Consider the following 24617-nt stretch of genomic DNA (forward strand, 5'->3'; position numbering starts at 1 on the left):
AAAAAAAAAAAAAAAAAAAAAAAAAAAGGAGAAATTTTAATGGAGGAGGAGAACTGTAATCAGGGTTTCTTTCCCCACTCCATGTTGAAAATCCTGGAGATTTCTGTATCAAACTACAGTGAAATAAACATGAAATTCGAGTTTAAAATCACTGTGTCCAAATGGTTCACAATATAAAGTTTACAAACTGCTTCATATAGACAGAATCTGAGTAAAGAGAATTACAGTTGCTCATAAAGGAAACACTACAGAAAACAACAAGCTTTGCTAACATCAAAGATAACATCTAAAATCATAATGGTGGGTATCTTACAAAGAAAATGGTAGTTTTAATTCTCCCCTCGAAATCAGTTTAGCTCAAACATTATATCCTAATGGCAACGGTGGAAGAATTTCTTCTAGGCAAAGGTAAGAAACATACCTATACTATATATATGTATCAGAAAAAAGGGAAGTGAGAATAAGATAGGAAGTACATTTAAAAACCTAATAAGTCAGTAAGAAAAATAAGATCCAGAAAGTAAAAATTAGATTTTCAAAAGTGTAACAAATCAACAGTATCTTCCCAGTCAAGTCTGTTTCTGTCTTTTTACATAATTGTTTTCAGTTTTTCTTTCCTCTATACTATTTCTTTATGGTTGGTACTGCAGAAGCTATTTGTGACTAAAGCTAAATAACATTCCTACATTCTAAATTTCTAAGAAAAACTTTTTGTCTTCTATAATTGCATAGACCCATCTCCTGCATAATGAATTTGAAAGCCATATATGACAGATGAACATTATCACAAAAAGTCCACAAAAATGACAAGTTTCCTCAGGTTGACACAACAGATAACAGCTTTCTCAGATCATGACATAATTCCCAAAACAGAGACCATAATATAGTGAACTCTGGTGGTGTCATAAATACGTGCTGACGCTCCTGAGCTAAAACAGATTCCTCTTGTGATCAGTGTAGCTAAACCACTGGCCCATAAAGACTTTATAACCTAGGTCTCAAAAAGCTCTTATTCTAGCCAACTAAAATAAATTAGCCACCAGTGAACATCAAGGTTAACTCTGAAGAGTTATGTAAACCTGCTGAAAGCCACAAAAGCCATGAAAATAGTAAAAAAGAAAAGAAACTGGACTTCTGTTTGGGCACTGTATTGACTTTTACAAAGTGTGTAAAAGTCACTTTGTGTGTCATATGTGTGCCGTATGACAGCTGACTCTCTCCTCAGGAAGAAACCCAAAATGGTTATGATCTCCAGCTCTAGAGGATCAGATGGATCTGGGTTCAGGCCCTTCTTTATCTATTTCTCCATAAAACAAGAGAAATAAGAAGACCATATACAAAATAAATTTTTTATGAAATAAAAAGAGAAAATAAAATGCATACCTGAAAAGACTGAGTAGACAGAGAACAAACTGGGTTGATGGAGGGAGGTGGGTGGAAGTTGGGCTACATGGGTACTAAGGACGGCACTTGTCATGATGAGCACTAGGTGTTGTACGGAAGGGATGAATCACTGAATTCTACTCTTGAAACCAACACTGCACTATATGTTAACTACAGTTTAAATTAAAAACAAAGAAAAAATTAAAATTAAAAATTAAAAAAAAATAAATGCAGTATGGGATCCTGGAGTAGAAAGGGGGTATTAAGTGAACATCTGGTAATATCTGAATAAAGCCTATGGTTTAGTTAAAAAATAGACTGATGGAACTTTTAAAAGGCTTAAATTAATGGAGGGATATATCATGTTTGTGTCTAGAATACTGAATATTGTAAATATGGCATTTTCCCCACAAGTTGGTATAGAGATGTAATGCAATCTCAAGTAAATTTAAGAACATTAAAAAATAATAAACGATTGTGTATAGTGTCTGGCACATAGTAAATGATAGCTATTATTATTAACATTACTTTTACTTGTCATTTTTCACCAATTACCTTAAGGACTAAAGGATAATGTCTGAAGACCCTGCTTATGTATTTATTTACTTACTTGAAGTTTATTACTTTGGGGGTGGGGGAACGAGCGGGAAAGGGGCAGAGAGAAAGGGAGAGAGAATCCCAAGCAGGCTCCACTCTGTCAGCAAAGAGCCCGACTCCAGGCTGGATCTCAAAAACTGTGAGATCACGACCTGAGCTGTAGCCAGGAGTGCAACGCTTAACCCACTGAACCACCCAGATGCCCCTCCTTATTTTTATTTTTGATAGTAAATTATTTCAGTTTTGAGAGCTCAACTATCTTATTTATTCTGACTGTTCTTTCAGGGCCCCTGGCTGGGTCAGTTGGTTGTGTCTGACTTTGGCTCAGGACTTCGGCTCTTGGTTTGTGGGTTTGAGGGTAGGGCTCTGTGCTGACAGCTCACAGCCTGGAGCCTGCTTGGGATTCCGTGTCTCCCTCTCTCCCTGTCCCAACCCCCACTCTCTGTTATCCCTCTCTCTCACTCTTAAAAATAAACAAACATAAAAACATTAAAAAAAATAAAGACCTCTCGATTAAAAACAAAAAATTTTTCAATAAAGATGAAAAATTAGGTCCTAAAAGAAAAATCACAGCCTTGCTTTTATGTGGCCAGTAAAAAGACATCTCTACAAAATACTTAATGGCCAGTTATGTGTTTTCTTTTTCCCACGGCATTCAATCTAATCAAGTTTCCTCGCCAGGAGTTTTCAAGTTATAGGACTTACCTACTCCTCTGCATTCCTTCTACCTTTCTAGTTAACATTAATTTTACACTTACTTCTTAGAGCTCCTTCCTTTACCATATCAAATACATTTCTTCAATGGAAGAAAAATTAAATTATGCTCACAAAAGGAATCACGTATAATCTATCTGTAACAGTATCACTGAGTAGGATATCAGTGAGGCAAGCATGAACTGCCATTCTAAGTATAAGCCTGTAACATTTGGTAAATCTACAGCTTCTTTAATGTCACAAATCTACCTTTACTAGTTCATATTTTTTTAGTAAAAAACTATTTTGGGACCTATAAACTAATCATTTCCTGAATCTTAAATATTTATTCATGATGTGTTGAATGAAGACATAAAAAACTGTCAAAAGAATCTGTAAATTGATAAAGAAAAAAGGTTTGAAATCAAATGAGCACAGAAACATACTTCATCTCAAAGTAAATGAATGTAGAGATACAGCGTCCTAGTATATATGGTAGAACTTCAATTAGTCTTAAATTTTTATCTTCTTAGTATATCATACTTCATGTACAAAATTTATTTACCAAAATATTAGACCTAAGTAGAAAATGGACACATTTCTACAAAATGTCCTACATCACACTCCCAATTGTGAAGCATGCACAGATGAAGACACCCAGATCTCAATGAAAAGTGTATTCCTTGTCTCACTAATAAGTCATTTCTTGAGGAATACAGTGGTGTGCACACTGCTAAAACCCCTTCTATGGGAACTCAGTAGTCTGACCTACTCTCTGCACAAGTAAGCACAACTCTCCAGTCTGCAGTCTGACAAAGGACTCTCACACAGATAAATGTTTCCCTAAGCATTTATTTTCACAGAATACAAAATGTAAAGGCAGGATTAAGTCCACCCATTGCTATTACAGAGGAACCAAAAAACACCAGTACAGAACAAAAGCTAAAGCTAGAGAAAAGGTAGAGTTGCTGTCAGTGCCACAAACAAGAACAAGTTCTTCTCCCAGACATACAGACCAATATCATGGTCTCACAATCTTCCCCCCAGTATTTCCCTGAGATTACCCCACAAACCAAAACCTCCCTTCTTCCAAGTGCCTGGCAAGCTAACAAAACCTGGTATATAACTCTGAATGTGCCATTTTTATTCCTTACTTTCATTCTTTAGAGTAGAAAGAATAATATTACCTAATCAATGCCATATATACTTTGGTATCCAAAAATACGTTTAACAAGGAGAACTTTGAGTTGAGGTTGCAGTAGCTAACTAAAAAGGCATATAACAGCTTCCCTGGTATCACATAACCTTCTGTTTTACACATACACAACAAAGTCTTTATTACAAAATAAGACCTGGGTTAGGTTAAAACTTTGCTGCTTAGGTAGCCTTAGGCCACTGCTCTCAAAATAACATTTTATGGGCCTATAATAAATAAGGTGTAAAAGAAGCAAATAGAGAATCATAAATTAGAAAGCCAAAAAATAAAAGAGGAAAAAAAGATGTAATCCAGAATGAACTGAAAACAGAATATATCATCAGAGTTTTGATTTGAGTAAATCTTCTATATTTAAAATTACTTCCTCTTTAGTATATTTGCAGGTGACTCCTACTACATTTTCATGAGAAGGCAGATATAGTCACTGTTCTTTTAATCAAAAGGAAACCTGTTATATAGTCACTGTTCTTTTTAATCAAAAGGAAACCTGTTAACTACTCAAAACCATTCAATTACACTATGTGTATGCTGTTTTAGCTTTTTTCAAAAAAATTTTTTTTAATGTTTTATTTATTTCTGAGGGACAGAGAGAGAGAGAGAGAGAGAGACAGACAGACAGACAGACAGACAGACAGACAGTGTGATCAGGGGAGGGTCAGAGAGAGAGAGAAAGAGATACAGAATCTGAAACAGGCTCCAGACTCCGAGCTAGCTGTCAGCACAGAGCCCAATGTGGAGCTCAAACCCACAAACTGTGAGATCATGACCTGAGCCGAAGTCGGATGCTTAACCGACTGAGCCATCCAGGCGCCCCTGTTTAGCTTCCTGACACAATAAATATAAGAAGTGAATCTCATAAAAGGGGAATAATCTTATTTTCTCCATGGTATATCAGGGGAAAAGAATATTCATTACATAATCTTGAAATATATAAATCCACTATTGGCAGTTGGAGACTTCAAAACTCCTCTAATCAGTAATTTACAAATCCAGCAGGCAGAAAATCAGTAAGAACATAGTTGAACTGAAAAAAAAAACCCCTCAATTAACTGGATCTAACTGACATATACAGACTACTCATCCAACAACAACAAAACATACCTTCTTTTCAAACTCACATGGAATATTCATTAAGACAGACCACATTCTGGTCCAAAACATATGTTAACAAACAGAAATCATAAAAAGTATGCTCTTAAACCACAACGGAATTAAACTAGAAATCTGTAACAGAGAACGAGTGGGGAAATCCACAAATACTTCTAACCCACACATTAATGCATAGGCACAAAAGCCCTGGGAAAAATTTGAAATGTTTGAACTAGATGGAAAAAAATTCCAAAAAGTATCAACATTTTGGGATGTAATAAAGGCAGGAATTAGAGAAAAAATTTTAGCACAGAATGTATATGTGAGGAAAGAAAAGATCTAAAATCAACAATAAGCTTCTATCTTAGGAAACTAGAAAAAGAACAAATTAAACCTGGAGAATAGTGAAAAAATTAGAGCAGAAATCAATGAAATTAAAAACAAAATCAACAGAGAAAATCAGTAAAACAAAAAGCCAGCTCTTTGAAAAGATCAATAAAATCGATAAACCTCTAGCCAAGCTAACTAAAATAAGTAAGAGAAGAAATATATTATATCAGAAACGTAGAGGGGTCATCACTGTTGATCCCATGGACATTAGAAGGATAATAAAGGAATATTATAAATGGACTCAATACCCACAAATTTGATAACATAGATGAAATGGACCAATTCCTTGAAAGATATAAACCACCAACACTTAAAAAAAAAAAAAAATAGGTCAATGGAGCAGGCCTGTATTTCTTCAAGAAAGTGAATTAATAATTACTAACCTTCCAAAACAGCATGAGGCCCAGTTGTACCCAACTAAAATGAATTACTTACTAGGAAACATCAAGATACCTCTATGAAAAGCTATGTAAACTTGTTGAAAGTTATGAAAGACATAAGAATTTTAAAGGATAAACTAGACAGATTTCCACTTGCGCCATTATCATCATATTGACTTTGGAAAGCAACAATACATACACTGTGGTAGCTGACTCTGTACTTAGGAAGAAACTCAAAGTAGTTATGACCTCTAGCTCTTGAGTATCTGGAGTGAATCCAGATGGATTTACTGGTAAATTTGATCAAACATCTAAGGAAGAGATTATACTAATTATCTATAATGTCTTCCAGAAAATAGAGGGCGATGAAATATTTCCCAACTCACAACCTAAACATCTGAACAGACACCTCACTAAAGAAGATATACTGATTGGCAAATAAGAATATGGAAAGATGTTCAATATCATATTTCATAAGGAAAATACAAATTAAAATGATGGGATATAACTACATACCTATTTAAAATGGCTAAAATTCAAAGCACTGACAAAATCAGAGGCTGGTGAGTATGTGGAGCAACAGGAATTGTCATTCACTGTTGGTACAGTGAAAAAGGATACTGTCACTTTGGAAACAGTCTGGTAGACTGTTTCGAAACTAAACATACACTTATCATACAATCCAGCAATCATGCTCCAGGGTATTTGTCCAAATTAGTTGAAAACTTAAGTTCACACAAAATCTGCACATAAAACAGCTTTTTATTATTAGTGTCAAAACCTGGAAGTAACGAAGATGTCCTTCAACAGGTAAAAGAATAAAACAAAACTGGTACACCTAGACAATGGGATATTAAGTCAGCGCTAAAAATAAATGAGCTATCAAGCCATTAAAAAACAGTGAGGAACCTTACATGTATCTTACTAAGTGAAAACCCATTGTGAAAAGTCTATATACTGTGTGATGGCAACTATATGATACTCTGGAAAAGGCAAAATGACAGAAACAGGAAAAGTATCAGTGGTTACTAAGTATTCTGGTAAAGAAGAAAAAACAGAGGCAGTATAGGGAACTTTTAGGGCAGTGAAACTATACTGTATCATCCTATAATGGCATGTGCCGTTCCAAAGAATGTACAACACAAAGAATAGACCTTAAGGTAAACTGTGGACTTTGGGTGATAATATTCTATAATATTAGTCCACAGATTGTAACAAATATGCCATAGCAATACCAGATGTGAATAATAAGAGTACTGTGTGTATGCTGGGGGAGGGAGGAGTATATGGGAAGTCTCTTTCCATTCAATTATTCTGTAAACCTAAAACTGCTCCAAAAACAAAATCTATTAATTAAAAAAAAAAAAAAGCAAGAGAAGGATAAGCACAAAATTCAGGGAGGTGGTTACCAATCCGAGGGAGACATGAGATAAGATGGAAAAAGACAGGCTGATAGAACTGCATTAGTAATGCTCTAATTCTTAAGCTGGGTAAGTGGGATCAGAGATACTCATTTTATGACTATGCCTCATAACTTGTACATGTAATAAATATGCTTTTCAACTAAGTCAAATAAAGAAAAATATTCTACACTGAATATATATGCATATATCTTTTCACTTAGGCTGCTGACTAGAACTAGGTCGATTAATAAATTTCCTGGGAATATGTATTATAGGTAGGCAACAAAGAATGGCACAGAAAAAAACACTGGGTTTGGATTCAAACCTATGTCTTAATTTCTATTCTGCGTTTTACTAGATTTGTGATCTTGAGCAACTGCATTTAATCTCTCCATTTCTAGTCTTTAAACAAATAATATTTTAAGCACTTTACAAGGAATAAATGATAGTGTATGTAAGATATATATAAAATAAAAACAGACACATTAAATGCACAAAATAAATGTTAATTCCCTTTCCCTGATTATGTTGTGAAGATTTTGAGAGAGAACAGAGCTAAGAATTTAAGGGCATACGCTAAAGCCAGAATGCCTTGATTCAAACAGTAGCTCTAATCCTTAGTAGTTGTAGTATGGGTGTTATATGTCTCTATTTCTTAAGATGGAGATGAGAGTAGCAATATTCACAATGACGATGAAACAAAATAAATGATGCTAAGTGTTTAGAATAAAACAGTATTATTAGAAGTACAGAGTATGATAACTATTTTTCTCATTAACATGATTATTATCTTGAATCATGGTCACTGGGAAGATTTTTACATTTAATGTAGCTCTTCTTAAAATTTTAGGTATGAACTAATTCTTGCAGACATGTAAATAATTTATCATAGGATTTTTTTCTTGTGTTTTCATATATGAAAGCCTAAGTACAAAAAGTTTGTCTTGTCATATTTAAGAGCCTAAACAGAAAAAAAATGACGACTAAATTAATGAAGTATTGATAGAGATAAAACAATGTTGCTGTATTTAATGATTTGTGACTTTAATCTGACTAAGCCTAAATTCCGATTATAAAATAGGCTTATAACATTCAAGCAAATTATAATTAACTGGCAGACACTAAAAAGGCAGGATACAGCATATGGTTACATCAAATATACAGCTTCATGTAAATGGTTAGAAATTAAAGTTTAGATTGTCAAAAAAAACCCCTCTAAAACAGCCTTAAAAAAATAAAGACAGGAAAGTTAAGCATGCTTTATCAATATGGTTCTTACTGAAACTAAATGGCAAAGGTTTAACTTCATTCCGTATATCTTAGAGAACATTTTACCTATTAGCTATTAGTTATATTTCTGAGCCTGAAATGAACTCATTTGTAAAATGAAAATAACCTACATCTGTTATAGGTGTAACAGTTAACATGCAGGGTTACTGTAAGGTGAAATATGATACTGCATACATGAGCATTTAGAAAACTGTTCTGGGTTACATAAATACATAGCCATATAAACTAGGTCTATAGATAGCATTCTCCTGATAAGTTGAATAAAGATATGAAGAACTGTGAAAAGCTACAACATACGTGTTATTCTTCTGAAAGAATCATTTTCTAATTTTGATTTTAAAACAGAAAGAGCCCCTTTTCAGGAAAATCTTATAGGTAATCTCAATCTACAAAACAAGAATTGCTATCCTTTTAATCTTTACTTTCTTAAGCTTTTCTCCTGCCTTCCAGCTACTAGGGGATCTACTCTAAAGCATGGAAAACAACTAAAAAACCAGAACCTGAACTTGTCTACGCATCAAAACAGCACACTGTATTGTACCATTTTTAGAAACTCTCAAATACATCCTGGTGAGGTAAAGAATGTGATAGAGTCAAGCTGTCTCTGTGTTCTCTGACAGTTTAGTTCAGTGACCACTTCATACCTGTTTCCTCATCTTTAAAATGGGGAGTAATTCTGATTCTGCAAGGTTATTGTGGAGGTTAAATGAAATAACATATAAACTAGATGCAGGGGCAGAACTGAAGACCGGTGAGAAGTATGCTCTCATATCTGACAAAACCACACATTAACTTCCTATAAGGTTAAAAACAGGAAATGGCAAGTGTGCTAATAAGTATGTAATGTACATTATGACGATCTGTAAAATTCAAAACATCCACAATTTTGCTTGTACTTAGAATAAATTGTATTAAAGTTTTAACAAACACTTATTTGAACTTCCAATAAAAAATACATGAATGCTCCACTGTTCTTGGTTTAAAAAAAAGAAAAACACACCTGTGTTAATAACTAATGTGATGATAAATCTGGTCACAATTTTAACAAATTTAATCCTTTCAGATAGCTACATCCCTCTGTGCTGATGTACTATAAAAACAAAAATCTGAAATTAATCAGCTTACAAATAAAAAGACATAACAAAGTACTGTCAAACCCAGTAAAAACTAATACCAGTTGAAATAATTTTGGTATTTTCACAAGCTTAACATTTGTGGGTGACAGGTTGCTTTGGAGACATCTTCCAAAGTTATTCTTGGCTCTAAGTATTTATCTAGCTTTATTTAAATTACCCACGATAACAGTAAAAATAAAATCAATATTCATAAGGCAAATTATAATCTTAAATTACCACAGAAAGAACAATTGGTAATACATTTTTCTAACAAATGATGCACATATATTTTTACTGAAAAAAAAATTAGGATTCTCTAGTAAGGCTGAAATTTTCTCCATGCACTTAAAGTTTCACATTGGCTTAGCACTACTAGAAACTTTTTGGATAGATTAAAAAAGCCTTTTTTCAAAAGTACTAAAATAATATTCTTAAGACACAATATTAAAAATGTATGCAGTCTGGGATCCAGTCAATAAAAATTAAAGTGAATTCACTGATTTTTCCAATTTATTTTTAAGAAAATAATCAGAGTATTTTCCTATAAAGGTCAGCTTAAATTAAAAATTAAGGCATCAAATAAAGATTTGATAACTTCCTGTTGATGTAAAATAGGAAAACCAAGACTTTCACAAAACAAAATTACAGTTTTTATTCATTTCTTTTTTTGAAGATATTTAGGATTGGCAGAAATAAAGGTACTTTTTTGTAATCATACAACTTTGTATTCTATAAATATTCTCTTCACTTAAACTTTCAGAAATAGTATAATTTTTCATCATGTCACCATAAAAAGACTAGTAAATACAGAAACTGAAATCATTGACTAAGATTTACCAGGGTATATTTATGATTAAGTGGTTGATGTCTTCTCCCTTTTTTCCCATACCAGAGACGAGACATTTCCTTTCCAGAGCAAATTAAGTTATAACAAAAATCTCATAAGGACTGTTTTAAAAAGCATTCTTCCTCTGTTAAAGATAAATTTTCAGCACAAGAGCCCTACTACAGTGACAAAACAGTTTGCCAGAGACAAAGATTTGATTGACAAGACAGAGAGCTAATCACTAAGTAGTATCCACTGCAAAGATAGTTCTGAGTGGAGACTGTAAAGCCAGGGAGGGAAGAGAAGGTTTCCCATGTTTAAGTTTGGTTGCACTGTACCCAAATGTGGAAAAAAAAGGATCAAAAGTTTAAAGACACAGAGCACGTATTTGCAAACACGAGTACACTAAGAAATGCACTAAAAATATCTATCATAAAAAAGTGCTAAGTGCAGTTTCCAGCATCCCTCCTAAAATGCACAAATGATTTCAACTAACATTTTGTTTTGCTCATACAGTCACACAATTTAATTCTTTATTTACACCTAAAAAAATCCATAAAATGTCACCTTTTATGTAAACATTAAGCAATGAGACATCCCTTTGAGAATCAACCCTAAAATTTTATAGAATGTCTATGTAAAAATGAAACAAATCCACTACAAATAAATCCTATATAAATATTAAAGTGACCCAAAAATTCCTCTACCACTATACAGTCAAATTTTAAACTGTATTTTCTAATTACCTAATTTCTTCAAAAGGTACTTATATTTAGTATACCTACATATCAGTGGTATACTGAATCTAACCAAAGAAGTGAACTTTTAAGATTAAATACTATGGCTATAAACTAAAACTATCTATAGCTCAATTTTAACTAGACTATCAATGTCATAATAATACGCCTATTTCTTCCATTTAAAAGAGCTCCTCTTCTCTTACATCGTATGTTCAAACAAAACTGTACGCACAATGCCACTCTTCATACACATACAACCTATCCACAGCTCTACATCTTCTTCCTCCACATTCCATGATGTGCATGCACAGAACACAGCACACCCCACACTAAATACCCTCTTTCTCTCTCACATCAGCTATTCCTATCTATTCAACCAGCCCAACCACACGTACCCTAATCTCTCTATCCCACCGTCCCCTAAAAGTACACTGTAACTATATCCACACTCACCTCACTATACACAGTCTCATTACACATTGCACCAAGGTCACTGCCTTCCCTCACCATGGCACACCCTCTATACACACCAACAACATGATTTGGCAGTAGTGGGCTGCCATTTTGAAAACCTATCATCACTTCCAGCCAAATTTTCTAAAATTAAAAATATTACATATGTACCGAAATGTGGCTTAAATACACAAATACACACCCCAAGCATATGACAGCTTATTTTGCTAGTTATCTTGTCAACATCCACCACCTGTACAGTTTCTTCCTAATACAGTTGTGATTTTGCTCAAGTATCTTTTCAGCCATGTCTCTGAGAGGGCTTGCTCCATACCTGGACAGAATGGGTGCTTACAGATCTAAACCAGTGGCTCTCAAATTTTAGCTTGCATCACAATCATTGACCTGAAACATTTGTTAAAATACGAATGCCAGGTTCCATAATCAGTTTCTGATTAAGCAAACTGGAATGGGATCTGAGAATGTGCATTTTTAATAATGCTGCTAATGGTCTGGGGACCATACTTTGAAAAACTAAACCACAATGAGATGTCACCTCACACCTGTTAGAATGGTTATTATCAAGAAGAAATAAGAAGTGTTAATGAGGATGTGGAGAAAAGGGAACCCTTTTTACTACTAGTAAAAATGTAAACTTGTGCAACCATTATGAAAAACAGTATGGAGGTTCCTCAAAAAATTAAAAATAGAAATACCATGATTCAGAAATCCTACTCCTATTTATCCAAAGAAAACAAAAACATGAATTCAAAAATATATTTTCACCTCTGTGTTCACTGCATCATTATTTACAATAGCCACGATATGGAAACAACCTAAGTGTCTAATAATGGATAAATGAATAAAGGTGATGTGGTATATATATACGATGGAATACTACACAGCTGCAAAAGAAGAATGAATCTTCCCATTTGCAACAACATGGATGGACCTTGAGAACATTATGCTAAGTGAATTAAATCCAACAGAGAAAGCCAGATACTATATGATCTCTTTTATATGTGGAATTTAAAAAAACAATAAAAACCAAGTTTACATATTAACAGACGGGTGGGTGCCAGAGGCAAGGAATTGGATGGAGGTAGGCAAAATGGGTGAAGGAGGTCAAAAGTTACAAGCTTTCAGTTCTGACATAAATAAGTCATGAGGATGTAATGTACATGGTGACTAGCTAGTTAATACTGTATTGCATATTTGAAAGTTGCTAAGTTGCTAAGAAATGGTCCTCAGCACAGGAAAAAAAAAATAACACTATAAGGTGACAAATGCTTACATTAGACTTGTGGTACTCATTTTGCAATATATAAAATGTCAAATTATGTTGCACACCTAAAACTAATATACTATATATCAATTATATCTCCATAAAAAAAAACGGATTTAAGCTATTTGAGTGTTTTTCGGTTTCTTGAAGCCAAATATCTCCTAACTGATAAAAACAATATCTAACAGACATAAACTGGGCTCAGTAAATCTCCTTCTTGTCCTTTTTTTCAGTGTTTTATAAAAAACCTACGAGATTATTTAAATACTTCTAGATATCCCAGAGCTTGAAGGAGATTTTACTTTACCATTAGTTGTAAAATGACGGACTATAAAATGAAGTACTTGTAAGAATATAACCAGTTTAAAGGTTGAACATAATTCATAATTCAACTTGTCCTCATAATTCAGATATTCAATTTAATCTTTTTTCCTTGGGGCTCCTGGGTGACTCATTTGGATAAGCAACCAACTTCAGTTCAGGTCATGATCTCATGGTTCAGGTTCATGGGTTTGAGGCCTGTACCCGGTTCTTTGTTAACAGCTCGAAGCCTAGAGCCTGCTTTGGATTCTGTGTCTCCCTCTCATTCTGCCCCTCCTTCATTCATGCTCTGTGTCTCTCTCATAAATAAAACAGACATTAAAAAAATAATCTTTTTTTCCTCTTCTTTTTTTATTGGTGTTGAAATTATATCTGATTTCCTCTGAGTTGGGAGTGGTCTACGAGGAGCAATTATATGAAATCCACCCTACTCAATATTTAAGGTAATATAAGTAATTTTAATATTTAAAACCATCAGTTAGTCTGTCATTCATCCATCCTGTCTCTTCTCATACTCCATATTAAATAAAATTTTGGATTTTTAATGGAAATTTTATAGCCCATAACTTTTGGTTAGTTATCAAGGGAGAATATTAAAAAGAAAAGCATTAGTTCAAACTTTGCTGAGGTAGATAACATCCTAAGCTAACATTTTTATTAGTCAAAACAATCATGCCTAACATGCTTAATGAGTATCAAATGCTACTAAGAGAAAATTTATATAGTCTCGAACTGGAGATCTATTCCATAGCATAGTGCTTATTACAGTGATACTGTAGTGTATACATGAAAATCTAAGAGCACAGATTTTATGTTCAGTGTTCTTATTATAAAATAATAATAATAATAATAAAGAGGATAGGAAGATACTCTTGGAGATGATGGATACATTTATGGCACAGACTGTGGTGCTGGTTTTTATGGACATATATTTATGGATGTATGTCTCCAAACTTATCAAGCTGTACATATTAAATACGCACAGCTTTTTGTATGTCAATCCTACCTCAATGAAATGGTTTAAAAAAATACTTCATAATAGTAATATTATTGAAGAAAATTTATATTAACTTATAAATTCAGTTTTGCTTAATTTAGAAAATAATACTTTAAGAACTTACTGTCTGCAACAGAAATCAAACTGACAGTCCCCCAAATTCTAATTGTTTTTAATGCTTTTGATTTCCACCTTTTTGTCAAACTTATTAAGCTACTTGTGGAGTTACGGTTTGTAATATTATGTGATTTGATCAGTATAAAAAGCATATGTTTCTTTAACTGCCTTTATTTAAGATATATAACCTCTATATTTAATGACTTAGACATAGAAAATACTTTCATTTTGAACAAAATCCAATTCTGTATGGATTTTGCTGGTTAGGCAGAGAAACGGTTAAGGAAGTTTATTTTGTTTTATATATATTGCCTAAATTTTAATTTTGGCATTACTTGTGCTTTAATTAAAAAAAAAAAATCTTTCTGTTTCGGAGTGCCTGGGTGGCTAAGCGTTTGGTTAAGCGTTCAACTCTTGATTTTGGCTCAGGTCATGATCTCACAGCTCATGGAACTGAGCCCCTTGTTGGACTCTGTGCTGACAGCATGGAGCCTGCTTGGAATTCTCTCTCCCCCTCTTACTCTGTCCTTCCCCTTCTTATGCTTTCTCTCTCTCTCTCTCTCAGATACATAAGTTAAAAAAAAAATCCTTTAAAAAATTCTTGTTTAATAAAATATCAGAATACTTGCTATTGGACAACTTAAGGGCGAAAATATTAACCAAACAATTTAAGTCACCTCAGAAACCAAACATCGAATGAAATACATTTTTATCAATGCTTTGGCAAGGGTGAGAAATGAGGACTACATCAAAGCAGTATTCTTCTAATAGTAATCATTACGTGTAAAAATGAAAAACACTATTATGCCATATAATCTTTTGGCACATACTACTAGTAAACTCAGATTTTAAATTAATCAATAAATATAAACCTGGGAGGTAAACTTCTAAATAAACTGATTAAAGCTAATATAATAAAGTCAATTACTAATTGTTTTTATCACTTTAGGGACAGTGGGTGTTTTGGTTAGTAGGTCTAGATTATGAAAGGTATTGAACTAGAAGTGGTATAAAATTAACTTTAGACATGAGAAAAACGGAAAACTTTCTGCCAGCTTTTATCCCAGAAACAGCCAAAGTCAACCCAAAGCAAGTGGGACAAAAAGCAACTGTAGCTTGAAAAGCTCCACTTTTGAGACCTGTGTCATCAAGCAGCAAGACTGGCACACCAACACATGTGACACTTTGAAACCCAAAACTTTCAAAGGATTCTAACTGGGAGTCTCTTGAAGTTGGTACTTGGGGTTCAGGGTGATACGGTCTGAGGGGTACAATCACGAGCCATGTGGTGCCTGGCGACAGAATAAAACTGACTTACATCACTTTTATTTCATAAGAAAATTTAAAAATTGTTTATAATACAACAGACAAATTTTAAAAAAATAATGCAAAATTCACATGAATCTTAAAGACAGGCTTTAAAGATATTTTAAGCTTATCAGGGTAGCCTCTGTGTTAGACTGTATACTGTTAGTTTCTTGCTCACTTGTCAAGTACATCAAACTTTAAAGGTATTTGATGGACAAGTTCAAGAGATGCAGATGAATGACTTACAGCCTGGTATATTTCTTGGTTTCCCTCTCCTTGTAGTGCCTCTGAGTACACAATATAATAAAAAATCCTTTGGTGTATAAGGGAGCTATGCCTGAAATAATTCTGCCTGGCTGTTATTGATAAAACAAACAAAATATGCTTTTAAAAATCAAGGCATGAAATAATTAAAGAAACCTTTCTCCATAGTGAACCAAATTTATGTTTTAGGTATGCAGATGCAACACACAAAATAAGAGGAATTCTTTGAAACATATTTTATACAATGGAACTTACAAGACAGGGACATGAAAATTGAATTACAGTATGATCAATGTAGTGTAAAGTAATGTTCCACAGTCTTAGCATTGCATATTTTTAACACAACACATGAAGTGATGATCCGGGGTAGCAGAGTAGTTTTTCCACTTCTCCTGTACAATGTCATCACCTAAGGAGCTTTAGAGAATATGGACTTTGACTTGGTCTGAGGTTACGCTGAGGCAGTAAGTTTTTTGAAAGCTCCCCCAAAATGATTCAAAATTTCTGCCAAGACTGCAAACTGGTATGGTGAAGGACTACAGGCTCTGAATTACAGAGTAACTATTATGATTTGCTACAATGAGGATTTGGACTAAATAAGAAACAAGTTTAGAGAAGTTATCTGTAAAATAAAGATGACTGTCTATGATAAGATGGATTGCTCTAGATCTAAGACAGAACATTTTAATAACACTGTGGGGGTGGTGATCAGTAAAATCTAGACTGCAGGACATTCTAGAGGGAAAAAAAAAAACCCTTGATTTCTTAAAAAGGAAAATTGTAAGGAAAGAAAGCAAAGCACAGCAAAGAAATGGACAGATAATCTACATATACAGAAACTTAAGAGACATTTTAACTGACTGAAACATCTAGAGCTTAGGTGGATCCTGATTCAAAGAACAAATTATATAAAGACTGATGTTACATATATTTTAAATTTATGACATGTGAAGAAATGTGAACTGGGGAAAAGGAAAGATCATAGAATAAGTCGATACAGTGGTCAGTATATGCAAATTCATTATACTATTCTTCTGTATTTTTGTATGTTTATCAAATCAAAGCACTATTATCAGGAAACAGTTCCACTGGGCATCTTTTCCCACCTTTACCTTAAGATCTTCCTACACTTTATTAAAATGCTATTAGAATACTCCCCTGGTCACTGAAAAGCCATAAAAACAATTCCCATTAAAAAACAAAAAGTAACATCTTTCAAAATGTTTCAAAAACTGCAATGCACCACATAAAACATTAGCCTCACTACACATGCTCTCTACTTGTCATTGGACACTGGTAGAAACCAAGGGAAAAGAATCTTCAGTAAGTACTTCCCTTTCAGTTGCAAGCGAAGGTTTTTACTCTGGCAGCAGGAGAAGGAATCATATTTAAGAAATTCAAGACACTACAGGTGGAAAAAAGAGGTAAGCTGATGTTTTTATGGTAACTATATTTATACTGACTAGAATAAGAGTAGATGGTAAAGAACACCAATCTCTTACACACCTTGAGTTATATGCATAGTATTTCTCAGATTTTTTTTTTCTCCCAATAATCAGGAATCTTTGTTCTGATGTGTCATTACAGGCGCTTACTTCTGACCATTTTAAAATTTGGCTAACTCTGTTCTCAATGAATGTAGATTTCTGCTGCTCTCACCTCTCTCTGAAATTTACTATATAAATCTCTAATTCTGTTATCTTTATTTCCTTCTATCATTTTTAATTCTTAAATTCCAGTATTTTCTAATTATCTTCAATAGGACTTTCAATTTGAGGGGTGCCTGGGTGGTTTAGTCAGGTGAGTGTCTGATTTTGGCTGTGTTGACAGCTCAGAACCTGAAGCTGGCTTCAGATGCTGTGTCCCTTTCTCTGCCCCTCCCCTGCTCACACACTGTGTCGCTTTCTCTCAAAAATGAATAAACATTAGGGGAGCTGGAGTGGCTCAGTAATTTAAGTGTTTGGCTTCGGCTCAGGTCATGATCTCCCCATGCATGAGTTCGAGCCCTGTGCTGAAAGTTCAGAGTCTGGATCCTGCTTCAGATTCTGTCTTCCACTCTCTCTGCCCCTCCCCCATTCACGTGTGCTATCTCTTCAATATAAACAAATATAAATATTAAAACATTAAAAAAGACCTTAATTTAAAAATAAACATTAAAAACTGAAAAAAATAGGACTTTCAATTTGCATACATTTTAGAACTGAATTTATTTCAAATATCATAAAAGTTTTCTTGCGATCTTAAGTACACATTTTAGTAATCTGGGTGTCATAGTTTGGATTAAATTTTAACACACTTGAGAGTAATGATGAAGGTAATGCTGAATCTACAGAGTTAATAAACAGTGGAAGCACCAGGGAAAATAATCCTGGAAGATTAAAGAGGAATATTTTCAGATTATCATAGTATACAAAAAACTGGTCGATGTGTACCAGAAGGAAGAACAAAAACAAATGGATTATACTTACAAAGATATATTTCTTTAAACCCACTGTAAGAAAGAACTTTCTAATAGAGTTGTCCTAAAATGAAAAGTATTGCCCTTTGAGGTAATGAACTCTATCACTGAATTATGGTAAAGCAGAATGAAGAATAGTATAAAATGAGAGAGGCTGAACGGCCAGTTAATTCCGACTTCCGGCATCTATCAATTTATGACAAATCTACTACAACTGATATAAGAATTTATTTTAGGATGTAACTATCATGAAAGATGAGTACAAGTTTTATATCCTATTTTAATCTTAGCCAAATTTATTCATTAATCCAATAAATAGTAATATAAAAATAATATTAAGAATGAATTATATGCTTGCATTGTTATTAGCTAAGAATACAGTCAGTCATGTATGAAACTGACAAAACCCTGCCCTCTCGGCGCTTACACTGGGAGATAGACAGGACGAACACAGAAGAGAAGATTGAGCAGAGTAAGCTAATCATATGCAAACTTTTCCCAATGTATACATTTCTGGTTAGCGATATATTCCTACCTAAATACCAGTCAGGGATGATAATCTCCTGAGTATCACTGAGGCAGAGTAAGAGTGAGTAGAAGAGCTAGTTTTAATCAGACTGATGCCATGTTGGCAGCCAAAGTAATTTGTCCTATAGTCCAAGTCACCTGTTCTCCATCCCTAGGTAGAAGAAAGTCCCAAAACAGCACTTCACATTTTGAAGTACTTTTATGTTACATAAGTCTAAAAAAATTCCATTTTTAAAACATTAACATTTAAAATACTTACGTCATTATGTATTTGTTTACCAAGAGTGAACCCTAATGTAAACAATGGACTTTGGATAAAAAAATATGTGCTCTGTAGGCACTTAGTAATGATCAAACACTAGAGGAGCATAAGGTACAAGAACAATCCAATGCAAGACATACACAAATATAAGTTTTCTAGTAACTACATTAAAAAAATTTGTTTTTTACCTAACTCAATGTACCTAAAATACTGTCATTTCAACATAATCAATATAAAAATTAATGGCATTTTACATTCTTTTTTTCTTTTAAAGAACATGTTAATTCAGACTAGACCACATTCCAAAAGTGCTAAATAGTTACATGTGGGCAGTAACTACTGTATCTATAGGAATTTGTATGTTCTACAGGACAGCACCCCTCAGGTCAGACACTAAATTTTTACAGGAAATACTTGACGGTGTTTACATTTAAATTTATTTAGATTTTGTAAAATTTACAGTGGAAAAATTCATATATACTAGTTGTTCCGAAAGTATTAAAAACTTATCCAATAGCTGAATTAATATCCATGTTAAAATTTAACTAAAATTAAGCAAAATTAAAAATTCAATTCCTTAGTTGCATTAGCCACATTTCAAGTACTAAATAGCCACATAATAAACATGTGGCTACCAGACTAGACGGTACAGGACTGTTCCTAGACAGCAAAAAGTTTCTAAAATTAATTTTTTCTCTGCCATTTACTTTTTATTTAAATTAATTCTGGTTGAAAACAAGTTAGGAGACATCTGTTTTTCTCTTTAGAAATTATAAACTGAAGAATCTGCCACAAGAAGTGAGGCAGTTCCTTTGAATCAAAAGAGTTAATAATCAAATAATCAACAATGATAGTCTATTACTTCCAAGGTCAAGTGCTCTGGCTCTAATGGAGAAAAGTTCCTTACCTGATTGAAAATATTGCCACCCACCTTGCCACTCAAGTTAGAAACTTCATTGTTATCTAGACGTCACTAAATACTGTCTTAATAGCTAGGTAAATACCTGCTTAAAAAACTTAATTTCATCACCTTCCACTCTACCTTCAACTATTGCTACTGTAGTACAAGTATCCATCTTTGATCATCTGAGCTATTTTAGAAGCTTCCTAAAACTAATTTTAAATACACGGAGACTATTTTACATATGTCAACACCCAAGTAACTAATCTTCACCCAGAATAAATACAGAGTATCTCCAGTACTCTATAAAAGTTCCTGCCTGTCCCTAGTAACCCTCTCCAGCCCCAGAAACAGGTAGTTTGATGGACTTTTCATTAGCTTTGCCCTGTTGAACTTCATGTAAATGTAATTTTATACTATATACTCTTTTAGGCCTGGCTTGATTTCTTTCATTAAACGCATTATCTACGAGATTCATCCATGTTGTTGTCTATGCAAGCAGATCTTTTTTTATTGCTAGGTTATTTGAAATTTTATGAATATTCCAAAATTTATTTATCCGTTCTCCTGACAGTAGGCATTCCCAGTTTGGGGCCTATTGTGAATAAAGGTAGTGTGAAAATTAATAATGCTGGTTAAAGTATTAAAAGAACCCAAAATAAATGTTCAATATAGGTTACTTCTTTCCCTCCACAATATTGAAGTTACAGTAGAAACTGATGCTGTACAGACTACACAAAATGAACTTAATTCAAAATCAGGTTCACATTTTAAATGAAAGACATGCCATGTATACCTTTAATCATTATACATGTTAAGTACATGCACAATAAATTCATATCACATGAACAACCACAAACACTTAACACCAAATGGATAACAAAATTTAATCCCATTTATTATCACATTTTAGCATCTGCTCTATATTTTCTAATGCATCCATCAAGAAGACATTATCCAAGCAACCTATAACAGAAAAAACAGATTTTGCCACCCCATCAATCCGATAAGACAAAGCAGGTAAACTGTTACCTGTAATATTAAAAGATGGATTTTTAAAAGGTTACAGAAAGTTAATTAGTGTTATCTTAGCCATTTAAACAAATTCAGTAAACCTGAACACGTAAAGTTATTACACTTTGTAAAATTAGCCTAAGCTTACCTCCTTAGCATTAATGTAAATTCCTTTCAAAATTATGGTTGGGAATGAACTTAGAAAGTAGTTCTAATCTGAATGAATGTGCTAAATGAGTAGTGTACTTCTTCTGTGCAGGAAATAATATTAAAGGGAATCAGATTAGAAATAAATGTTTTATAAAAATTAGTAAAATAGTAATTAATATTCTAAAATGTACTCAGTAAGTCATTTTACTGTTGATAAGTTGCTTCTCTAATGTTTTAGAGCAAAAGGAAAATAATAATAGTAAACCAAGATTACTAATCAGATTCATTCAATAAACACATATATACAAGACAATAAACCTTTAAAAATTATCCTTTTGTTCAAAGATCACTGGACTTTGCCTGTACTATTATAAAGCTATAAACTCACACGAAGTAAGAAGATCCATAAAAACTCTTCACATTTTTCTCCTTACCTCCCATTCTCTGGCTGCAGCTTCATTAGTAGAATCCTCATTTGTTTCAGATTCTTCTATCTTTTTTACTACTATAAATCCAGGTTCTCTGGTACATTCACCAGTATCTTCTGCATATATTTCTGGACTCCACTGAATGAAGAAGGCATACAAGTGGTCTGTCCTGTTAGAACAAGTGACTATTAATGATAGACCTAACGTTCTGTACTTCTAGCTAAAATTACAAAATGATATTTGTTAAATACCTTCAAAAAACTTGAAGACTTAAAATACAAAATATACTATGCTTTACTTAAAGAGATAACAAAGCCTCATGACAGGAAGACATTAACTTAAAAAAAATTTACTTGGCTATATTCTGTCAAATTGTTCTGAGAAAACTATTAAGATTTTCCTTGGCATGCTTTTGAGTAACTCAGACGCTATCCGTGATAATGTTATTTTATCTTTAAAGAAACTAGTGACAGGAAGGGAAACTGAACCTGCAATCGTGACCTCATTCACAACAACTTACTGCCTACTTTTAAACGGGGACATTACACAAAATTTTCCCAAGTCAATAAAAACTTAATGTGTTTAACTTTTATATCATACCAGGAACACACAGTGTATTACTGGTTCAGGGACAGATGATCTAATCTTTTAAGTCTCTTTCTCCATTTTCAATTTTGTTCACTACAGCAAAACCTGTTGTTACAAAAAAAGATAATTAAATTCCTGAGGGGCACCTGGGTGGCTCAGTCGGTTAAGCGTCCGACTTTGGCTCAGGGCATGATCTCACAGTTCATGGGTTCAAGCTCCGCGTTAGGCACGGGCTCTGTGCTGACGGAATGTCAGAGCCTGGAGCCTGTTTCAGATTCTGTGTCTCCCTCTCTCTGACCCTCCCCTGCTCATGTTGTCTCTGTCTCTCTCTCAGAAAAAAAAAAAACAAACAAAAACCTAAAAAAAAAAAAAAAAATAATTACATCCCTGAAAACTTATTTAAGGATCAAACACACATTTCAAATATCTGTTTTGTGGCTATTAATTAGCAGGAATAAGGGATTATATATCATTGCCTGCCTTGAGGTAAAAACCACACTTTTTAATATTTTGATAATAATTTAATATTTCTTGCTCTAAGACATTTTAGTTACCTCAAATTCACAGTTTTTTGCATTAAGCCACAAAGAAGAATAAAATTTAAAATGGGGTAAGTTAAGGGGCACCTAGGTGGCTCAGTCAGTTAAGCATCGGACTTTGGCTCAGGTCATTATGCCACACTTCACGAATTTGAATCCCACCATGGTCTTGTTGCTGTCAGCACACAGCAGCCCAGAGCCCCCTTTGGATCCTCTGTCCCCCTCTCTACCCTTATCCAGCTCCTGCTCCCTCTCTCAAAAAAAAAAAATAATAAGTAAATAAAATAAATAAATAAATAAATAAAACGAGGTAAATTAAAAAAAATACAAAATAGGAGTAAAATTTTAAAAAGATTTAGTGTCAAGTTTTTAAAAGTACTTTTCTACTGGTGTTACGTGATATGTAAGATAATTTTAATTCAAGGAATGTCAATGTTTTTAAGTTCTTGTTTTTTACCTTTCTTGTGGCACAGCAAACCAATATTCGTGTTTCTTATCTCTCTGTGCATATTGTTGCATTGTTGCACTTGCTTGAGAAACAAATGTTTTCCTCATTGGTTTTCCAACACTGAGACATAAGAACTTATGCAATCGATGCCTTCTCTTTTCTTTCAAAAGTGCAGAACCTAGAAATGAGATACAAAAAGATTCATTCCATTCTCATACACCATGCTTAAAAAACAGATTAAATGATGTTTATCCTCAAACATCTTACAAATACATAGTAAAATCTCAATTTACTGACACTTACTTAGATGAATTCTCTTAAGTAACTTTTATTTTCTTCCAAAGGTAAAGTGACAAGACTAATAAACCAGCACGCAGGTAACAAACTGAAATTACGTCTAAGCGCATTAAGAGAAAGTGTGAAAGTTTCAGCAACCCGTTCGTTAACTTTTTGTGTGAAATAACCATGTCAAAGTAATTACATACACATATTTTTTTGCATGTTCTCTATTAACCTTCTAGAATAATATCTAAACACATCTGTAGAACTTTAAAGGTTTACCTTAATATAGTTATTATAAACAAAACTTTAATTAAAAAAAAAAGCTCCTGGAGCTTTTACATATATATGAAAGTAGGATAAACAATCAACAATATGCTGGACTCAGTCATCTGGACAGCTTAAGCTGGAATTATCTCTAACTCTCCCAAGCAGAGATGCTGACATAAGGTATGCTGAGGGTCTGACATTATGATTGAATTCAGGATTCTGGCCATGATTAGCTTATGAAGGAGGCACTATGGAAGAATAAGCACTTATTTATATTCAGGAGAACTGGATACGAGTCATTGCTTTCTTCTACACAATACTGCAAAAGGTGCATAATTTATGTGAACACCGATATGTGCATCTGATTAAAAGAGTGAACTTTTACCATTTCCCCCACAATTATATTCCATAGTTGTATGCCTATTAAATCATGTTATATTATAAAGTCACTAAAAATTAGAAACCTATAATATTTCCCTATTACAGAACTTCAAGCTACTTAAAATTACTTAAAATAAATTTTCATCCCTCCCCCCGAAAAAAGAACTCAAACGACAATAATATAGGCATACCTATATCTAAAAATATCTACCAATTTTTCCCTTTTAGTATTTTGCTATAACTGGAGCCCTCCCACCCCAAATCCCATACCCCAACAAACTTACTAACAGTAATCTACCACATTATTAGGTGAAACAATCCCTCACTTTATCTTTTTCAAAGATTTCAAAATACAAGGCAACCATCAAACACAAAGGTATCAAATAAAGATATTCACACCAACATTCTTTATAATATCAAAGACTGGAAATATCTTAACAATATGAATTGTTAAAAACAACTGAATGTCTTAACAATATGGAAATGGTTAAAATTAAAAACCAT

General features: G+C 33.4%; 1 protein-coding gene across 9 annotated transcripts in view; it reads right to left on the reverse strand.

The window, feature by feature from the left end:
- The window catches only part of OXR1 (oxidation resistance 1), a 226609-nt gene that overhangs the window by 15317 nt on the left and 186675 nt on the right, over positions 1–24617 (reverse strand). For 7 of the 9 annotated variants that reach the window (XM_039220132.1, XM_039220126.1, XM_039220128.1 and 4 more), the window contains exons 8-9: positions 23193–23361; positions 21615–21777 (exon numbers count right to left, since the gene is read on the reverse strand). In XM_039220132.1, coding sequence (XP_039076063.1) covers positions 21615–21777; positions 23193–23361 — 332 coding nt within the window. Of the gene's footprint in view, positions 1–10393; positions 10548–21614; positions 21778–23192; positions 23362–24617 lie in introns of those variants that run through there. The other 2 variants (XM_039220133.1, XM_039220134.1) reach the window with 2 other exon arrangements.

Source organism: Hyaena hyaena, unplaced genomic scaffold (genome assembly GCF_003009895.1).
Source record: "Hyaena hyaena isolate Hyena2069 unplaced genomic scaffold, ASM300989v1 scaffold_868, whole genome shotgun sequence".
Lineage (NCBI taxonomy): Eukaryota > Metazoa > Chordata > Mammalia > Carnivora > Hyaenidae > Hyaena > Hyaena hyaena.